This window comes from Cheilinus undulatus, linkage group 8 (assembly GCF_018320785.1).
Source record: "Cheilinus undulatus linkage group 8, ASM1832078v1, whole genome shotgun sequence".
In the NCBI taxonomy this organism is placed as follows: Eukaryota; Metazoa; Chordata; class Actinopteri; order Labriformes; family Labridae; genus Cheilinus; species Cheilinus undulatus.
In genome coordinates, this window is record NC_054872.1 from 38,385,177 (window position 1) to 38,404,911 (window position 19,735).

At 38.5% G+C, this 19,735-nt stretch overlaps 1 protein-coding gene across 2 annotated transcripts in view; it reads right to left on the minus strand.

Annotated features, from left to right (window-relative positions):
* Window positions 1–19,735, minus strand: part of myom3 (myomesin 3) — a 95,611-nt gene that overhangs the window by 36,847 nt on the left and 39,029 nt on the right. For both annotated transcript variants that reach the window (XR_005992239.1, XM_041794033.1), the window contains exons 12-18: window positions 19,119–19,318; window positions 16,870–16,923; window positions 12,451–12,578; window positions 7,200–7,383; window positions 4,359–4,533; window positions 4,114–4,235; window positions 2,558–2,745 (exon numbers count right to left, since the gene is read on the minus strand). Coding sequence is in view for 1 of the 2 variants with exons in the window: in XM_041794033.1 (XP_041649967.1) it covers window positions 2,558–2,745; window positions 4,114–4,235; window positions 4,359–4,533; window positions 7,200–7,383; window positions 12,451–12,578; window positions 16,870–16,923; window positions 19,119–19,318 (1,051 nt within the window). In the remaining variant the exon portion in view is untranslated. The remainder of the gene's footprint in view (window positions 1–2,557; window positions 2,746–4,113; window positions 4,236–4,358; window positions 4,534–7,199; window positions 7,384–12,450; window positions 12,579–16,869; window positions 16,924–19,118; window positions 19,319–19,735) is intronic.

Sequence of the window (19,735 nt, forward strand, 5' to 3'; positions counted from 1 at the left end):
AAATATGCAAACGATAAATTATCAAAGCAAATAACTTAAACTTTAATGGACTTTCCAGACAACTATCTCAAAAATTCTAATAGAAACTTACAACTATGATGTAGGGAAGCCAAAATACAATGTCCGTGTATGTACATGCAGGGTCTTTAGAGTATATAGGATGGCCTGCAATTAAATTCAAAAGGGTGAAATATATGACAGGCCAACCTCTGCTGGATCCATATATCTGCCTTGAAGCTTTCCTTAAAGTGGTAGAGGCTTGTGTGTTGTTTAGGTTTTGTACAGAACTCTAACTCAGAGAAGAAAACAGGCCCTTAGAAGATTATCCCAGCACAATCAATATCCCAATTACTCTAATTTGAACCAGGGAGCCAACAGGCAGAGTAAAATAACAGCTTGTGGGAAGTAGAAAGGACTAGGGATGACCAAAATTCTCCCCAAAAGAGGGTGCTGCTTCTTCTCATCATAGAGTTCCTTCTTTGAAAAGGGTCCCCAGTTATCAGTTTTTCTCAACGGTTTAAGGCTAATCTTGATACATGCCAAATTCAATTTCTTTCCTCCAGTTAGCTTTGTCTTTGTTTATTCCTGGAAGCTAGAAAAAATCCCACACTCACACAAAACATACTTTCATATTAGGAGTACCTGTAATCACACTGACACAGGTTGAAGATTTACCTTTGCAACAGGTCGCCATGGACACCGCTAGTTGCCTAGTGACACAGCCATTGTCGATGAGGGAGCTTTGGACAACATTACTTTAATTTTGAGTCAGCTGCTAAATAGAGAGTTAATTTGCATTGGTAAAAACGTATTAAAGAGAGCCCCCTCAAGTATTGCTTACTATACTCCCACTTTTATTGATAATTATTTACTTTTGCTTTTTGCTCTCATAGTCTGTCTGGGACTAGAAGATACAGTAATCTTTATAGACACTTAAAGGGATACTTCAACATTTTGGCAAATTCGCCCATTGCCATAATTCCTATAGTCTTAGTAATAGGTTTGTTTCCTTTAGTTGTCAGTGCGAGCTGTTTCTAGATCTGGGGGGACCGATATACCAGCTGTACAGTTTACGCTATGTTAGTAGATGGTATTTTTTTGCTTTCCCTCATCAAACTCATCAAATACAAAATCCAACAACTCCAAAACGCTCTCGTGGACAAGTTGTGACCTGCACATTCACCAGGCTATGAAATAATCATGGAACATTACGAGACGGACATGTTTTAAAGTTAAATGCAAAACCGGAACTACACTCCAGACATGGCTGCTGTACTATGTCACTCCGCCCAGAGGTTCACTCAAGAAATAGTTCAGAGTATTTGCTTCATGTGCCGTAATGTTACATAATTATACGTTATTATTTCATAGCGTGTTGATTGTGCAGGTCACAACTTGTCCATGAGAGCGTTTTGGAGTTGTTGGATTGTGTATTTGATGAGATTGATGAGGGAAAGCAAAAAACACCGTCTGCTTACATAGCGTTAGCTGTGCAGTTGGTATATCGGTTCCCCCAGATTTAGAAACAGCTTGCACTGACAACTAAAGGAAACAAACCTATTACTAAGACTATAGGAATTATGGCAATGGGCAAATTTGCCAAAATGTTGAAGTATCCCTTTAAAGTCTAGATATGCATTATCTGGACAGACTGGTGAGGAAGGCTGGCTTGTAGCGGACACAGAACTGGACTCTCTAGTGACGAGAGAAGGACCCCTGATGAACTGCTCTCCTGAAGAGCCCACCACCGTCTACACAGCACCTACACCCAGCAGAGGAGTGTGTTCAGCGGCAAACTTCAGTCACAATCCTAATCCACCAACAGACTCAGGAACTCTTTCGTTCCCCTGGCCATACAACTGTACAACACCTCTCTGTCATGCCAGGAGATGGTTCTTTGTCTTGTTTTTTTTAAATTTTTAAATCACCACTTATCATACACTGGCACATAAAAATGTGTGGTGTAATATCTAATTCCAGTGTTTTGTGATTCAAACTGTTGGCTCTATTCTAATTACTGAAAGGCGTTTTATTTTATTTTAGTCTATTAAGGACTTCATACTTGTTTAATGGTACATGCTTAACATGGGGGGGGGGGGTGTCTCTAAACATATAACACATATAAGATGTGTCATGCCACGTGTCTTGAAACTGCTACTGTACACTGGAATTCCTCTTGGGATTGGTAAAGTCCCTACCTACTGACCGACTTATCTAATGACTTATCTACCTACCAGCCCATCTACCTTTCTACCAACCAACCTAACTACCCACCTACCTACCTTTCTAACACCCTACTTATCTACCTTTCTACTGACCTAGCTACCCATCTACTGACCCAGCCATGTACCTCTCTACCAGTCTTGTAAAATTTCAATTTAAAACCAGGCAAAGTTGGAGCCAATGACTGAATACAGGATATGTTTTTTGAAAATCACTGCAAGTAGGTGAGCAAGAACATTATCCATTTATGTCACGCCCGGCCTCCTCAGCAGTCCTGACCACAGTTGTGCATCGGCTCTACATAACAGCAAAATCATGCTGGAGCATTACTGACCTTAAACTGCCTCTCTTTGACTGGTTTCACATTAACCTCTCTCCATGTTTTTTTGCCCTTTTCTCTTTGGTCCAGGTAGTATCCACGCACAGGGTCTCCCCCGTTAGAGGCAGGGGCCCTCCAGCCTAACACCATCTCTGATCCGGTGCACAGCAGCAGGGTGATGGCAGAGGGAGCAGAGGGAACATCTGGAACCGGCAGCATAAATGACAAAAGTGAGGTGACAGAGCAGAGAATCTCAGCAGGCACACATTCTTGCTAAATAGACCGAAAAATGACTGAATGAAACTCTTCAGCCCACAACAACTCCCCTCTAGAGAAGCAAATTCTTAACTGTGTGCCAATATTAAGCAGCTCTAAAAGGGACTGAGGAAATATTCCGCTCATATTCGATTTTATATAAATGTATTCCCCACTAAGAGTCAGATTCCAGCCAGTTATCCTCAGGTAATGGCTCAGTGGTAGGGTAGATGTGAGAATATTCTAGCAGTGAATAGCACGCAAAACTGAGTCATCATTGCACTGAATTGCATGCTGCAGAGAGCACATTATCTGAGAATGCAACAGAGGAAACACAGAGGTTCAGGAGCTTTTCAACAGGTACATCTCAACACGAGAAAGTGAGTTTTTTTTTTTTTAACAGTCAATAACAAAGCATATGGAGACTGACGTGAGAGCTCAGCTGTCTTCCTTTCTCAATTTTACGATTTCATAACCTCCAAAATTCTGAAAATCAAAGATGGGTCATAAAGTTTGGATATTCAGTCATTTGCAAAAAAAAGGCAAAAAGTTTATGCGGCATTTATCTTGATTCATTTTTCCATTGTTTTACATCTGTTTGTAGGGCGGTATGGCTGTCTACCAATGGCCGAAGGGCATCTGAAAGCCGCTTGCTAATGGCCGTTAAAGGGATGTTTCGTTATTTTTGTAGTTGGATCATATGAGGTACTTGGCAACAGCAGTGGCATCAGCCTCCAGTGGTATCAGTGTGTGTTGCCCCTTTGAGAAGACTTGCTGGTTAATTTTGCAGGAAAGCTAGGCTATACAGCTTAGCAGACGGGTACACTATCTCCACGTAATTTTGAAGCTTCACTCACACTCCCTTTTATAGCTAAAATGGAACCTATTTTTGTGTCTTTCTTAATATTTAAGTGTTTCCCTGTGTATTCATAGTTGCCTCCATTTAGCCCAAAAAGCATTTGTAAAGTCCAATACTGATGTTTCACAAAAATCATGACAAATGAGTAGATTTCCAATTTATATCAAGGATCTTCACTGGGTTGAAAACCATGCTCCATGCAGACCAGCTGAATTCTTTCATGCACATCCCGTCTAACAATGTTGTCATGGAGCCACTAGCTGTTGCTTAATTAGTCTTTGTATCCTGTCATATCTTGTAGCTTTAAGTCAGTGTTAGGAGGCTCTAAAAATTACTATACTTTAAAATAAACCATGACTTTCCAATTTCAGCACAGAAGCACTCGAAAGAATTTTGAAAATCTAGTTAACTTGTGTTGTGTAATTCATCTTGGACTTGGCTGACACGGGGAACTTACGAATGGCTGATTTGACAAGGATGGGTTGAGACTCATCCGAGTAGATGCTGTTTCCTGCTCGGCTCACAGCTTTCACCCTGAACACATACTCTCTTCTGGTTTTTAGGCCATGGACTATGAATCTGTGGAGGAGAGACAAAAGTAAGGTGTTTTTAGCTTAATGAGATCACCTGATTTTATCTATTTAAAATTTTCACTTGAACTTTGGTTTCTTCTTCTCTTGAACCCGCAGCATTCCCACTTACCTTGTCTGTGTAATAGGCTTGTTGTTGACGGTCTGCCAGTCATTTTTGCCATTCTCACAGTAGTACAGGTAATACCCAAGAACGTCATCTTTGTCTTTGGGCTCCTGCCACTGAAGCAGCACTGAGGTATCTGTGTCTCTGAAGGCCAGGACGGAGTGAGGAGGAGCGGGCACAGCTGAGGGAAAAACATGAAAAGTCAGCCGGCTAAACTTTATTTCAAATAATGGCACAATAAAATGAAAGGCAGAAATGAATTTGAAAATACTTTAATTTTTAAATCTAACAATAGGCTTTTACATGCACTAAAATTTAGTAAATTTAATAAATCTAATAATCTACAGAGATGGGTAGATGTACATATTTCACCTGTCCAAATAGAAGTTGTGTTTTGTGTCACACACATACCTAAATAAGTATTTTTGACTTAAGAGGGTATTGTGTTTCAGTGGATCTAACTGAGTTTTTCAGACATGAATCAAAAGTTTTTATTGTTTCAGGAAATCACTTTTGTTTTTTTTAAACTTTTGCTTACGTTTTTTTTTGTAAAGGTAGTAGTTCCAAAGCCTGGCCATAGATTGACCCCTACAGACTACATTTGTCAATAATAAAAATCACAAAAAATATTTTTTTTGCACTTCTTGAATAAAGTTGAAATGATTGGGAAAAAGTAGAAATTTCCAGAATAAAGAGGAAATACGGTCTCAAGATTAAAAAAAAAAGAAGAAAAAAGACGATAAAAATAATAAAATAAAACTTTAGAAATGGATTAACAACAAGATCCTTTCTCTTTTAGCCCATAAAGATCTGCTCTTTGTCATAGTCTAATACGATTTAACTTGATTATCAAAATTTCCTAGATTGGCTTTGTTCAGTGGCACTTAAAGAAAACAGTGGTGCATGGTGGCTGGGGTTCCTGTGAGTGCGTGTGCCAAACAGAGTATGTTGGTGTGTGTTAGCATGTCCTGTCGACACTCCAACATGCAGACAGCTATGGAGCAAGATGAAGAATTCCAGCTTCACCAGACAGGCTCCAAAATCAGCACCGTTTTTATTATACATGACAGTTTGGGTACAAACATTTACCTGCTATCTGGTGAAAAAGCCCCCTGCGATTTACCTGCCAAACTAAAAATCTACTTGTGTTTGGTGCCTGGTGGATAATTATCTCAGGCCCAAGTACTGTATCCAGTTACAAGTTTAGCACTAACTAATATTGAGTAATTAAGTTTTTGCCACTTTTTGCAAAGATTCCACAACATTTAAAGATAAATATAAGTCTTTTATTTCTCTGCATTTATCAAACAGCTAGAGCAAAAGATAGGGGTAACTGATTATCGACCTGGCCGATCATCGATGGCATTTAGCCAATTATTAGTACCAGCATTTTATTTTACCTATAATTGGACAAATATAATTAATTCAAAGGTGTGCTATTTTGGCTCCACTGCAAGATGCGTCTTTCCCTGTGGTTTTGTTTTCACTCCCTACAGTCTAACCTAATGTGCCGCCCACAAAACTTTCTGACTTGCTTTATGTCACTTGACTACCAGCCAATCAGCATTCAAGCCCAAGTGGCAGTGACAAATATGACATCACTTCCTGTTTTCTGCTACTCCAGTGTTGCTCTGTGCAGTTTTTAATGCTGACAGAAATGGTGCTAAGTTTTTTATTTTCCTTTTGTCACATAAAGTACATTTGGTTTGTCATAACAAATGTATATTTCAGTTGGTCAATAATTTGGCCAGTTTATTGCAAAATGGATACACAGTTTTACCTGGTGGATATGGCTCTGCATAAAAAAGACATTCCCTGGGTTAGTAAAGCAGCATGCTCATGCACCACACTGCCAGCAGCGTGGTGCATCAGCATTACTACAAGCAAGGATTAGTAAGGAGGAAGTGATATTTACAGTAAATGGACTGCCGTGGTGAGAGGAAGAGCTGTGATTGGCTGTGGGAACTAAGAGGCGATAATTGGGATCAGCTGGTCATCAGCTGATCACAGCTGGGCGTATGACTTCTGTATCCTGCATGAACTAATGCCAAGTTCAGTCATTTTTTTTTGGTCACATGCACTATTGAAAATTAGTATCAATAGCAGCCCTGAAAAGCCAATGTCAATTTTTGCTCTTTGTAAAAGCTGATTTAGCCTAAAAGAGGCCTCACCTATGCAGTTTTTATGCTGAAATAATATTTATTTTGAAACTTTCAGCACATTTTATGGATCATATTTCTGTTTATGTAAAAGCACTAAGGACTGCTTAGGGGACTTCATCATTGATGCAGTACATTATTACAATATTGACCTTCAAACTCAAACTATAGATTCCCCCTTAATACATACCCACACACATTTATAGACCCTGATCAGGCCAAGTGATCTCTGTCACGGTGTTAGAAAAAGTGGCAGGTAAACTTTGAATATCATAGGCTTATATTCGAACAACATGCCAGTTGCTGTACAATCTTAAATCTCTGTTCAACAAATACAAAATCTGTGAATACTGACAAGCTGAATGCACTTGCAAGGGCTGATCTTGACAGCCTACATTGGGGCCTGGTAATACTACCTTATGTCACTGCAAAAGAACCTGTATTCAGTGACAGACTCTGTAAGAATGACCTAAATTGGCAGCAATACAAACAGATCAAAAGAAAAAATCTAATAATATAATTCAAGTAGATTAAATAAAACCTGTTTTCTTTTGCACTATGAAAGTATCTGTGAGTGCATGTGTAAGTGCAGTGGGTACAGTGTGGTGGTAAAAGGAAGCAAAAATCCAATTAACCTTTACAACAGGCAGAGTAATAAATCAGTAGAGTACATATCCTAGTTTCTCACCTTGTGGTTTGCCCAAGGAGATGGGCTGACTGGGCTCAGAGGGGTCACTGACGCCGTACTTGTTGATGGAGCGCACTCTGAAGCAGTACTGCTTGCCCTTGACCAGATCAAACACTGGGAACCTGGGAGAGTTTACCACCGTGTCCAGGCTGGCCAGCTCCCAGCTGCTTTTCCCTGCCAGGGACTGATCCGAGAACAGCAGGAAAAAAAATGCAAAGATAATTTCAGAAGTGCTATTCATCTCAGGGATGAGCTCATTATTCAGTGTCCTTCAAATATGCTTGAGTATTCAATTTGCACAAGAGTGAAGAGCTGCAGAGACTGCCAAATACTCTTTAAAAAAGTCCCTTATTTCATTTAAATTTGCACGCTTATTCTGTGGTTAACTGAAGATTCGCCAGTCTTAAAGCAAACTACTTAACATACAGACAAGGGCAAAAGGAATAAAGATTGGCGGTGATGACTTAGAGGCAGAAATACAGATATATTACTGCAGAGAGAGTGAGAGGCTAATTTTCTAAGACAGTGCCCAAAAAGATGAAAAATGTAAAAATTAACCGACCAGTGACTCATCTGGACATCATTTCTTCCTCTTTGTCAAAGCTAATGGTGCTCTATACTCTATTTTATATACTTCACCTCTGTGTTACCATTATTTCCTTCTGAAACCTGCAGTTTAAGGAAGAACTTCACAACAGAAAGAGGCATAGGAAAGAGATGAGTGATTATAAAAAGCTTGCTCAAAGGCGAAAGAAATATTTGAATGTTTCCCTCGTTATATTAGCAGAAGTGAGGCAGTCGACTTAAGTAATTTAAGAAGCCTTTGACCGATCTGACAGTTTTATTACTCTGGTAACTAAAATCCAATAAAAATCTGTTTCCTGTGGCAAGTTTCAGATTATTGGAGCCAGAAGCTGTCTGCTGTCTGGGTTAATATTGGAGAGCTGGGCTCTTTTATAGTTGGAAAGAATACTTTGACACGCTGGAGGAAAACTTTTGTTATTTTGGCGATCGTTTCAACTCGGAATCGGAAGTGTCAAGGCAAAACTTTTTCAACAAAATACGCAGATAAACAAGTCAAAAGTGTAACTGACTCAAGACTAGTCTTAAAAAAAGCCCTTTAGATCCAAATAGTTTTTTAGAAAAAGGCAGCATCCCAAACAATCAAACCCCCAATGCTGAAGCACATGCCGTGAACGAGCAACATTAAGGTCTGTTTGGTTTTTAATGATTTCACAAATTCACACTTAAACTGACACCACAGAGAGAGAAGAGTCTCTCTGCTTGATTATCGCTGCGGTCAGGAGCCAGCTGTTTATTTGGCTCATGTTCCAGCGCTACACTGAACAAACCCAACATGCAAGTGAAGGAAGTGATGATGCAAGAACATCATTTCTTGCACTCACTGGATGTGTTGGAATTACTAATTACAATGGTGCTTTGTGTTTTTATGTTTTTACGTCTTATGAGAGTGTAAGAATGGTTTGACTTTATAAGCAGGAAGCACCACAGTGAGGGCATTCATCGCTCCCTCATCACCTCCTTCAGGGAATAGTGGGGGAAACGGCATCCTGTGTTTAATTCATTTTGTCCTCTTGAAAAGTTGTAGTCCATCCTTTTGGCTCCGATAACTCTCCACCTACTCCTGAGGGAAACATCTGTTTTCTATGTGTCTGTTGTTCTGTTGTCTTGTGCTTCCACAGAGTTACTATAGGAGAGATTTTTGCAGAAAACAGAAGCCTACTGTTACTGGAATTGTTCAGAACAGTGCACTGAAGTTGCTTTTAACAAAAAACAAAGATGTGAAAAATGCTTAAAAAAAAACAAACTATGAATGTATTGTGTTTGGATTTACTTTGGAGTGCTGCAGAAAGAGAGGGGAATGACATGCAGGAAAGAAGCCACAGGCTGGCAGGGCTGGTTCTTATTCCTTTTAATTATTTTGGACCAATGTTTTTTCTCCCAACTGGAAGTTTGTAGGTACTCCTTGAATTATCTCCTCATATGAATCATGTTTGAGCCTCTGAGGTAAATAGAAAGCTGAAGGATGTGCTGCCCCATCAGTGTGAACACATGGCTGAAAATAAAAAACCCAGAGTGAGTTTGACTTAACCCCCCCCCTTTTTTTTTTTTTTGTTTTTTTTAATTAAAGAAAATCATTACTCAAAAATACCGATACAACTAGCGATTTGTTTAACAGTTGAGTAGTTGCTGGATAAATTAGTCAACTGATCAGATTCTGCTTGGCTCCATAACTTAATGGCTCTTACTGAGGGAATATGCCATGAAAAAAAAGAAAAAACAACATTCAAGCAATATTTCTGTTGTGGCTTTAAATATAACAAGGGACAATGTAGGTTCTGTAGTCTGGTCATGTTATCAATACATTCACTTAATATATTTGATAATAAAGTCACATACAAGTTAAATATTAGCATGATAAGAGTTTGCTCCACTGTCTATTATAAGAATGGAAGAAATAAAGGAGAGAAAGATGATTCCAGAAAGAGGGAGAAAAACAGTGTTTCATAGGAAAGGCTAGTTGAGAGACTGAAGATGTAAATGAGAAAAATCCCTTAATGGAGGTAACTTTGAACTGTAAGATAAATGTCAAATTCTCTTTTAGAATAGAGGCGTCTAACGTGCCACTCTACAAATCTCACAGGTAATTTTTTGAGAGGCATAGCTCAGTTTGTGACCAACTGAGTGCTACAATTTATGATCCTAGGTGTAGGTGGTAAAGCAAGTAAGGAGAGAGACTAGAGGTCTGACTGCGTGTGAGAAGATTAAAAGGATGAATGTTAATGTTAAGCCGTTCATGCAACAATGAGCAAAACCAACTCCTCAAGAGTCAAGCCCGGCTTTGCTTAATGCTTGCCGCTGACAAGTTAAAGTGACGAGGTTATCCTAGAAGATAAGCGCGGCACCAAACAAAGAAGTCTCCCTTATAAGTTGATAGTAGGGCTGGATGTTTTGGGAAAATAATATAATTGCAGTGTTTTTCCCCAGTATTGCAATTGCGATGTGATATGTGATTATTCCTTGAGTTACTGATCTTATGTATTCTATAAAGCAATCAACACGATATTAGATTGAAAAAGGTCTGAACAATTTTAAAAATATATCTATTTGTGATGATTTTGACTCATATTGCAAATTGGATATGAATTGTTGTATTGAAGGGAGTGATCATTTTTATTTCATTCATATATTTAATAAGAAAAAAGTGAAGAAAGAATCTTTTGTAGACTATTCTAAAAAAATGGCACTTGAATGATTGCATGATATGTAATGCATTACAACTCTGCTGCAAAAAAAAAAATTAAATTGTGTTTTGATAGAAACGTTCTTGTTAAAGAAATATTGCACCTTCTGCAATTTGAAAATTGCAGCCATAATTGTGATTTAATCTAATTTTCAATTAACTGTCCAGCCCTAGCTGAGAGGTACATGGCTGTAGACTTCAGACATTTATAAAGGTGTGCACAGTTGGACTCATGCGCACCAAGACATCTCTTTTCTTTTTTTTTTTTTAATTCTATAGTCGGCCCCACTGAATGCACCCAATCGACGATGTATAAGAGGCAATCCCAGAACTGTTAAATCTCTCTTTCAATGGTGCTAGGCTACGCTACGAAGTGTTGTGCTTTTTTTAATTGAGGTGTCTTTTCATGAAAACTGAGCTCCATAAGATAAAGGTACTAAGCAATAAACCAGCATTTCTTTTTCATGGATGAATTTTATGTATTGATAGAGAAAACCTGTTTTAAAAGTGCCAACAAATTCCAGCTTGTGCTTTCAGTGGATGGGAGCCGCATGCAAAGCATTTTGGGAACTCAATGCAGCGTGAGGCTGGAATATGTCCACACTTTTACAGGTCTCTTTTCTCTCTCAAAACATAATTTAACGTTCATCTATAATGATTTTAATGTTAAAAAAAATCATTGTAGGCAACGTGCATGTACTTATGCATGTTGGATGTCTACGGCCAGGCTGTCTTGAGTGGCTTTTATTTGCAGTGTTCAGGGTAAAAATGCTCCCATGGTTTAGAAGTTTTAGGCCATGGAGTTTCATTAGCTGCTACCACTGTGCTGTGTTTTGTTTTCCTGTCACTTCACGGTCACTGACTTGCATTCAACTCTCAGCAAAGATAGTATGGATGTGAGACGGCTCACTCCTGATAAATCTCTGTACCAGAAAACAATGTGATGTATGGTAACAGCATAAGATTCAACACTTATGAACTGTTCCACCTTTACTCAACAATATGTTTACATGGGTTTTACCTGGTAGTTACCTCCTTAGTGAGGATGCATTTGGTATATGCTATGTCAGTGTTTAAATTGGTCCATGTTTGGAGCGCAGATGGTTGAGTGGTTTAAGGCGCTACCCATGTACATGGGCGCCCCGGGTTCGAGTCCGGCCTGTGGCCCTTTGCCCCATGTCACTCCCCACCCTTTTCCCTGCTTCCAAGTCTATCCACTGTCCTTTCTCTATCAAATAAAGGCATGACAAGGCCCAAAAATAACTCTTAAAAAAATAAAAATAAAATGGTCCATGTTTAACCAAGGAAGGTTTTTGGAACGACAAAACTCTTTCCCCCGACAAACCAAAGCGACGACTACAATCCCCCTCTCTGCAGATAGCACATTACCTCAGTGACTAAGATGAGCCTTAAAAAAGATTAGGCTGCTGCTCAATTTTGAAAAAGACAGCCTCGAACTTGTTTAATGTTAAAGAAAAACCCTACTGGTTCATTCAGATGTCACAGATTTATGATATGAGATTTTGCAGACAACTCATCATCGCCTTTTTATGACGTTTCTCAAAGTTTGCAGCCAATCTTCAAATATGTCAGAGTCCTTATGAGTACTGCTGCTTTAAACCCCTCCATACAGTCCTTAACCTTATGATTCTTATAGAACAATAAAACTTTTACCCCGAAATATTGAATAAATGTGATGGATTGCCTTCTTATGCCAGTCTCAAGTGTGTAAGTGGATTTGTTTCTGCGCTGGCACGATCTCAATCTACAGTCTGCCTCAAAGGTGAGACACCAATCTGAAAACTTGCAGTTCTTGTCTGAAAACAGTCAGCAGCACTGATTTGTAGCTTATTTGCTAAACCTTGACCGTGGTGTTTTAAAGAAAAGGTTAAGGTGACGAGCAAGGGGAAAACTGCTGACCGAGAATCCCATAATTATTCTGTTATAAACATTTGTGTGTCTGTGCGTGTGGGAGTAAAGACTGACCCGCTCCACGTAGAAGGTGAGCGGCTCTCTGCCTCTGGGGTCAGGCTCAGTCCAGCTCAGCACCACGTAGGTGTCACTCACCTCGCAGGCGTGCACATCTGTGGGAGGGAAGGGAGCTTTGACCTGACCTGCAGCAGCAAGAGAGGTGTAAGGAGAGGAGGATGTTAGAAAAAAGGTCAAGGAAAATGAACATCGATTCCAAAAAATGCTTACCCAGACACTGCCCCTTCTATTCTCCTTTCACTAAAAGTCTTTGCATCAGGAAATTTCACACCTCTGTGAGGTGAATCGGAGTCAAGAACACAATTGTTAAGCTTTACCTTTCAGCCCCAATTTCCCCTCCACTCCTCATACATAAACATTACAAAGGAGATTTATTCAAATAGCTTACACCAGCACACTTTCAATGATACTCTGAGCGACTCAAGGACGACAGAAGTGTTCTGATTTCGACAAAAGTCTTCAGGTTCTGTCTCTGTCTGTCTCTCTGTGTCCCCTGAAGAGTAGCAGAGCTGCACTGTGGATCAGAGAGGAACTCCAGACCAAAGAGAGAGCATAACAATGAGAGATGCTGATCAGGCAGGAGCAGTATGTGCCGATGTGTCTGCTGTTTATAAGAAGGAGACGGTTTTCAGTGTTGTAGTGCTGTAATCTATTGTATTGTAACCAAAATAAAACCATGACTGCAGGGTTGAAGTGCTAATGTTTGATCCTAAGGATGAGGAATTTATTTAAATCTGTAATGAATAGAACTCCTAGCTATTTTTTTTCAGGTTTGGCTTAGTTGGTAGTTCAGGCAGCCATATGCTAGGGCTATAGTCCTGAACGCACTGAACAAGGGATTAATTCCTGGTTTCAGGACATGTTTATTGCATGTTTCATGTTTCACCTGTCCTATCAAAATTAAGCAAAAAAGACCCTGCAAACAATTTGCATTTAAATTTCAAACAACAATGTCACTGGTTGTGTCTGAAATCACAATAGTCAGTATTTGGTGAATATGCCATTCTGCAGAGGTGTCAGAATCCTGAATGAGCATTGTTATACCCTATGTCAGTGGTTCTCAACAGGTGGGTCAAGTCTCAAAGAGGGTAGCAGAGTTTTCATTTGGTCTATATTGGGGCCTGGAAAAAAAATCTAGGATGTACTTAGCCTCAGGCAGATGTGACGGAGTAAATTCTTGTTGTTTTCTTGAGATCTTGACCTATTAATCTTGCTCTCTTGGGTAGAAGAACTTTGAAGAAAGATGTTATTTCTATGATGTCTAGTTTTTGTAAGACCTTTAGAAAACCAAAAATTTTGGTTTTCATGGCAAACAGAATCAAACACAATGTCAAGTCTCTTTGTTTAGTCATTTTCTGCTACTTGTAATAGTTTTTGCAGTTGACAAATGTTTGAAATTTGGATCACAGTTTCAATTCATAGAGGTGATGTGGGTCCTATGACTGCACCAGCTGAGAACCAGTGCCCTACATAGCCCACAGATATGCCTCTCAGACTGGCAGGGCACTGTGCCAGGTCCAGTTTCTGAACCTAATTTTGAATCAGCTAGAGCACAGGTGTCAAACTCAAGGCCCGGGGGCCAAATCCGGCCCGTGGAACGATTATATCCGGCCTGCAAGATCATATCATGTTTGTATTATAATTGGCCCACCAGTATGAGGTCTGCAGATTTCCTCCAGTATAATAATGCAGTCTTCAACTTGATTATTTAAAATATCCGTGTTAAGCCATAAAAATCGGAATAATTGGTGTTTTACTTCATATTTTCAATTTTTCATCTCAGGATTATGACTCAAACTTATGATTTGACTTTTCATTTCATACTTTGACCTTTTCAACTCATAATTAGGACTTTATCACATCTCTATCTTTTACATTCCCAATTTTAAATTTTAAGTCATATTTTGACCATTTCAACTCCTTACTTTGGATTTTTAGTCCCTTATTTTGACTTTTAAAAACATGATTTCAATTTTTTCCTCATATTTTGACATTTTGAATGAATAATTTTTACTTTTTATATCATATTTTGAGCTTTTACACTCCCAATTTGGATTTAAGGTGACATTTTTTACTTTTAAGTCATCATTTTGAATTCTAACTCATAATTTGACATTTTCAGCTCCTAGTTTTTGGCTTTTTAATCCAATACTTGGACCAATCAGACTCACAATTTTAAATTTTAAGTCATATTTTGACTTTTAAACTCATGATTTCAACTTTCTCCTCATACATTTGCTCTTTAAAAACATTATTTTTCTATTTTTAATGTTGTGTTCTGATCTTTTGGAATCAGAAATTGGAATTTTTTATCACAGATTTGAGCCTTTAAACTTATCATTTTTACTTTTTGAATTTCCAAATGATTTATCATCAGTGCTGTTTTTTCATATTTTATTGCTGGTGAAAATGAGATTGATAGTTATGGTTAAATGTTGACACTGTTAGGCCCTCAGGTTAGACCTAACTCCAGAATCCGGCCCCTGCTGTGATTGAGTTTGATGTCCCTGGACTAGAGCGTTCAAACCAAAACACAGTGGGTTCTAAGTCGGTTCTCAGCTGGAACCAAACATGGTTAGCTCTTTCTTGGGAACTGTGACATCATTTGTGGGCGTATCACATTCTAAGTTGTGAAGAAGAGCCGAAAAAGGAGAAAAAGAGGTCAAAAAGAGGAAACAAAATGTTTGGTTGTGATGTCTGCATCAATAGATTTCCAGGTGAAGCTGGAGAGTACAAGGAGGGGAGGTTATGTGCTGAACTTGCAGAAAAGATAGTGAAGGCTGGGTTCACCTGAGCGACAGACCAAATAATTATTTAACTCAAGAAACTGAAGAAGGAATACCGGGACAGCAAGAAAGACTTGGTGATACATATCCATCACACATTGTTGTTCAAAGTTTTAATGTAAAGGACTTTGCTTCTTGTAATTTGTGCTGTGGGTCTGCACCGAGGGAGCTGTTCCTAAGTTACTCCCATAAAAAAAGAAAAAAATATATATATTTAGTAAAAATATAGTAAAGCTGGTATTTCTGACTTGATGTCTTTGACTCCCATCAAGCCTATCCCAGCATGGATCTGAGGGCAGAGAGATCATGGTCCAACTTGGTTCTGGTCACACTGGGTTGGTCTTGGGCAGAGGATCTAACCTCAACTCCGAATACCCAAGTACATGTGCAAAAATTAGAGCTGAGCAACTAATCAATATTCCATTGGAATTGCAATAAGACCTTCTGCAATTTTTAAATCTCAGGAGGTGCAGTGTCTCTTTGAGGTAAAATACATGTCAAAGATCCATTAAGTACCATTTTAAGTTGTTTTTTTTTTGCTGTAGAGGTGTACTTGTGCACATTTTATACACAGGTGTAAGAATAAATTATCTTTGTGCAGAAAGTGCAAAAACATCATACTCATCAATCCTATTTATAAAGTTTATAAATCATTTAATTCTTTCAATTAAAAAAAGAATGCTGATGTACAAACCGTCAATCTTTCATACCATAAATAATATCAAAATTGCTGTATAAGATAAAATAATCACAATTCACCATTTTTCAAAAGTGTTTAGCCCTAGCAAAAATACTTAGAAGTGTTTTTTTCATTATATGTCACCTTTAAAATCTTGGTTTTATTTCCAAAAATAGCCACCAGTGCTTTGTGCATCCCTCATCTTCAAACAGAAAAAGCTTGATATTTGTGGATTCATTTGACTCCAGTGTTTTACAGCACAAAGCTGATATCACCACAAAAAGTAATGCAGACCTCTTACACATATATTGTACATGCTTGGACACTTCTCTGGTACTAAAACTGAAACTGGAGCTGTGATCAGTAAAACAAAATGACTCCAGATGCACTGAGCCAATGAACATAACCTTTAAAATATTTGAATCATTTTGTTCAAGTTGATCACTTCAAATAAAGCATTTAAAATGTGTGTGTATTCAAGAGGGCTTGATTGAAAGCTGCTTAAATAAGAGGAATAAACCTGAAAAGTGCATGTTTTTCTCTATTTCTTCTTAAACTCTCTGCCTGAAGCCCTCATCACAGACTAGTGTGTATAAAAGAGTATGAATGCCAGTCTTTGCCACATTTATTTTCTGGTTGCCTCCTACTCTTCTCCCTTTATTTCTCTTTATCTGTGAGTTTTATTTCCAAGGTTATCAGCCCTCTCCATAGGCATTCACTCTACCTTAGGCCATTATGTGCATTTATAAGGAACCAGCCAGGGATTGTTCTCTCTCTTCACTTCTGTAAATGGAACAAATGCTCATTGCCTCAGCCATACAATTACTGCAGCTTGTTGATAAATATAAAGCACATATGCATTAAGCTACAAGCCTGGAGTGTTAAAATGTTCAAATGGCATATTTTTATGGTAAAATTATACATCTGGACAGGAAAATATAGCATTCTCACCTTCAAGCTCATCTTTTGTAATGGTGATCTTCCTTCCTTGGTCTACTTTGACCACTGAGAAAAAAGGGGAGATGGAGAGAGAAAAAGACAGTTAAGAGGAATAAAGAAGGAGTACAATCAGGGAAATTAAGTAATATGAGAGCCCATGATAACACTATTAGTGTTAATGTTAGAGGAGCAGCCACAGGAAAGAGAGCCAGAGATACAAAGAGGTGACAGAGAGAGACACGGAAGGATGGAGAACAAGCTGGAGGCAAGTCAACCTTCTGTCCGTCCTTCATCTGTGTTTAATGATCCACAGCTTCTGACCACAGCCCATCTGTCCTCCCTCCAACACACAATTTCACAGTTTCACATACACTCAGTAATGTGCCATACATTACATTTCATTCCATTAGTCTCATTCCCTCTGTAAAAAAGTTAAAGAAAACCCAAACATCTTTAGGTTATCTTCCAGGGAACAAACTCTCCAGGATGCCATTAAGAAGCTGCTACAGAAACGACTGCAGAACCTTCAGGCTACAGAAAGTGAGATAAACATCCACACACCTTCATCTGTTTTCAGTTGTAGTGCTAATATCTTTGCAAGCCAAACACAGCAACCAGAGTCAGCTGAGGTGAAGCGACACCAGGAATGAGTTTCCAAACTATTGATGATGCTTTTTACTCTCACAGACAGAGAGAAATTAACAGAACATTTCTTTACGGAGAAACACAGAGGACTTGAGAATCCCACAGATAAAGTTTATCCACATTGTTTCTAGGGATGGGGGGGCGAGTGTGATTGAAAAAAGTGGCACCTCTGACTGGTGTCAGCCTGTCACTGTCCATGTAGGACAAAAAAGCAATGGTGAGAATTACATTTAACCCTCAATGGTGTTAAATAAATTGTTACACTCATGGTGTTCGTGGTGGCAAACTTAAACAAACAAAAAACAACAACAACAATAAAATAAAACATATAGATATTTTTTTCCAACTTCTTTTGCGTTTATTTTTAAAATCAAGATCAAGACCTGATCAGTATCAAATATCAACTGATTTTTGGGAATTCAACCCTTTAAATGCCAGTGTACACTATAACACTACACGTAAAAAATGTTTAAGTATAGCCAGTTTAGGTGCAAGAAGCCCTAATTTTTGGAATGTAAAAAAATAAAAATGAAATGTTATTTATATACATCATTCAAGTTGGATTTCCTTGAGGGGGATTATTGCAGCCCTGAATATGTTAATAATGAGAAACAACTTCAATTTTTATGTATTATTATTTTTTGAAGTATCAAGATTTGAAGTTGTTGCAAATGTTACCCTATGGGAGACCAGGTAAAATTAGTATGCAATATTTCCTCCTGCAAAAAGTGAAGAAAAAAGCTAACATTTGGAAACGAAAAGGAAAAACTGCTAATTTGAGGCAATGACTCCAGAATGAAAGCCTGATATCATACAATGCATGTTTTTACCACAATGGCTAGAGGATCAAAATTGTGTACTAATGGGACATTTTTGGTCACAAATAAAATTTGTATACAAAAAGTGTACAGAGATTATTATTGACTCCTTTCAGAAAAAAAGTACCCTCTAAAATGGCTGTACACTGTTTATGGGTTCATCCTTTAATCACCAAAAGACTAAACTAAGATTCTTTGTTGCTCCTACAGAAGTAAGAGCTTCTTGTTGCCACCACCATGTCTCTTTTACTGAAATGTCACTTGGCTAAGGCCGTGCATGAGCAGTCAGTCAACAGCTTAAAAATACTTTAAATTTATATTCAAAAACAAATCATTGTGTTCTAAAAAAACCTACAACTGGCACTGCTCACACACATTTTTGATCATAAGTGAGTGATTACTTTGTTTGATTTCATTCTGTTTTAAACAAGGACCCTCTTATTCAGTCGCGCAGATTACAGGGCAAAGGCTCAGCATACCTCTGTCTTTCATCAGCTGTCAGGAAAAAATCCAAATTTTCATATAGTCACATGGATACATTACCATGGTTACTGTATGATTCTGCATTAATTTCCAGGTTTCTCAACAAGAGTTCATGATCAGCATATCGATTCAGCACCAAATCTGTGCTTAATTTTCAGTTCTAATCACATCAGTAACTTCGGTGGTGTTTAGTTTTTGCTCTAAAACCACAAAGAAACCAAAAAGAGCAGGAGAGCACCGATGTTTGAATACATTTTGTGTTTACAACAAATTTATGTTAGACATTTAAAATGAAGACAGTGTTTTTTGTTTTACCCATTGTCCTGGTGTGTTGCAGGGGGTCTGTGGTGAGGACGGGCTCAGTGGCCATGGAAGGTCGACCTGCTCCTGCCTGGTTTACAGCACGAACTCTGAACTGGTACAGAGTCCCTTCCTTTAGTCCAAACACTGGATAATGGCACTTCTTCTGAATGTGTTTATTGCAGCGCACCCATTCACCCTGACCAACTTCACATCTAAGAGAGCGAGAGAGAAGAGGAAGAAGGCAGAAGAAAAGAAAGACCATTGAATGAGAGGTAAACAAAGAACAAACTGTTTGAGCCACATTGTGTGCACTCTGCAGGGCGTAACATTATAAGAACAACTGCAAACAATTTTAGCCTGCACAACAGTACATCTGTGTCAGTAAACACCCCACCAAGACCCATTTTCATGACCAGAGACCATCATGTGAAAATAATGGTCCCCCAAACACAATACAAACAGATTTTTCAAGTAGAATGCATGCTCATATTATACAACATCAATAACAAACTGAATCCACTTACAAACAAAACAAAAGAGAAAAGAGAGCCATTTTCCAACCATAAGGATGTTGCTAGGGAACTGGGAAGTATGCTACATTTTTCTTTCCACACCCAATAACCAATAAC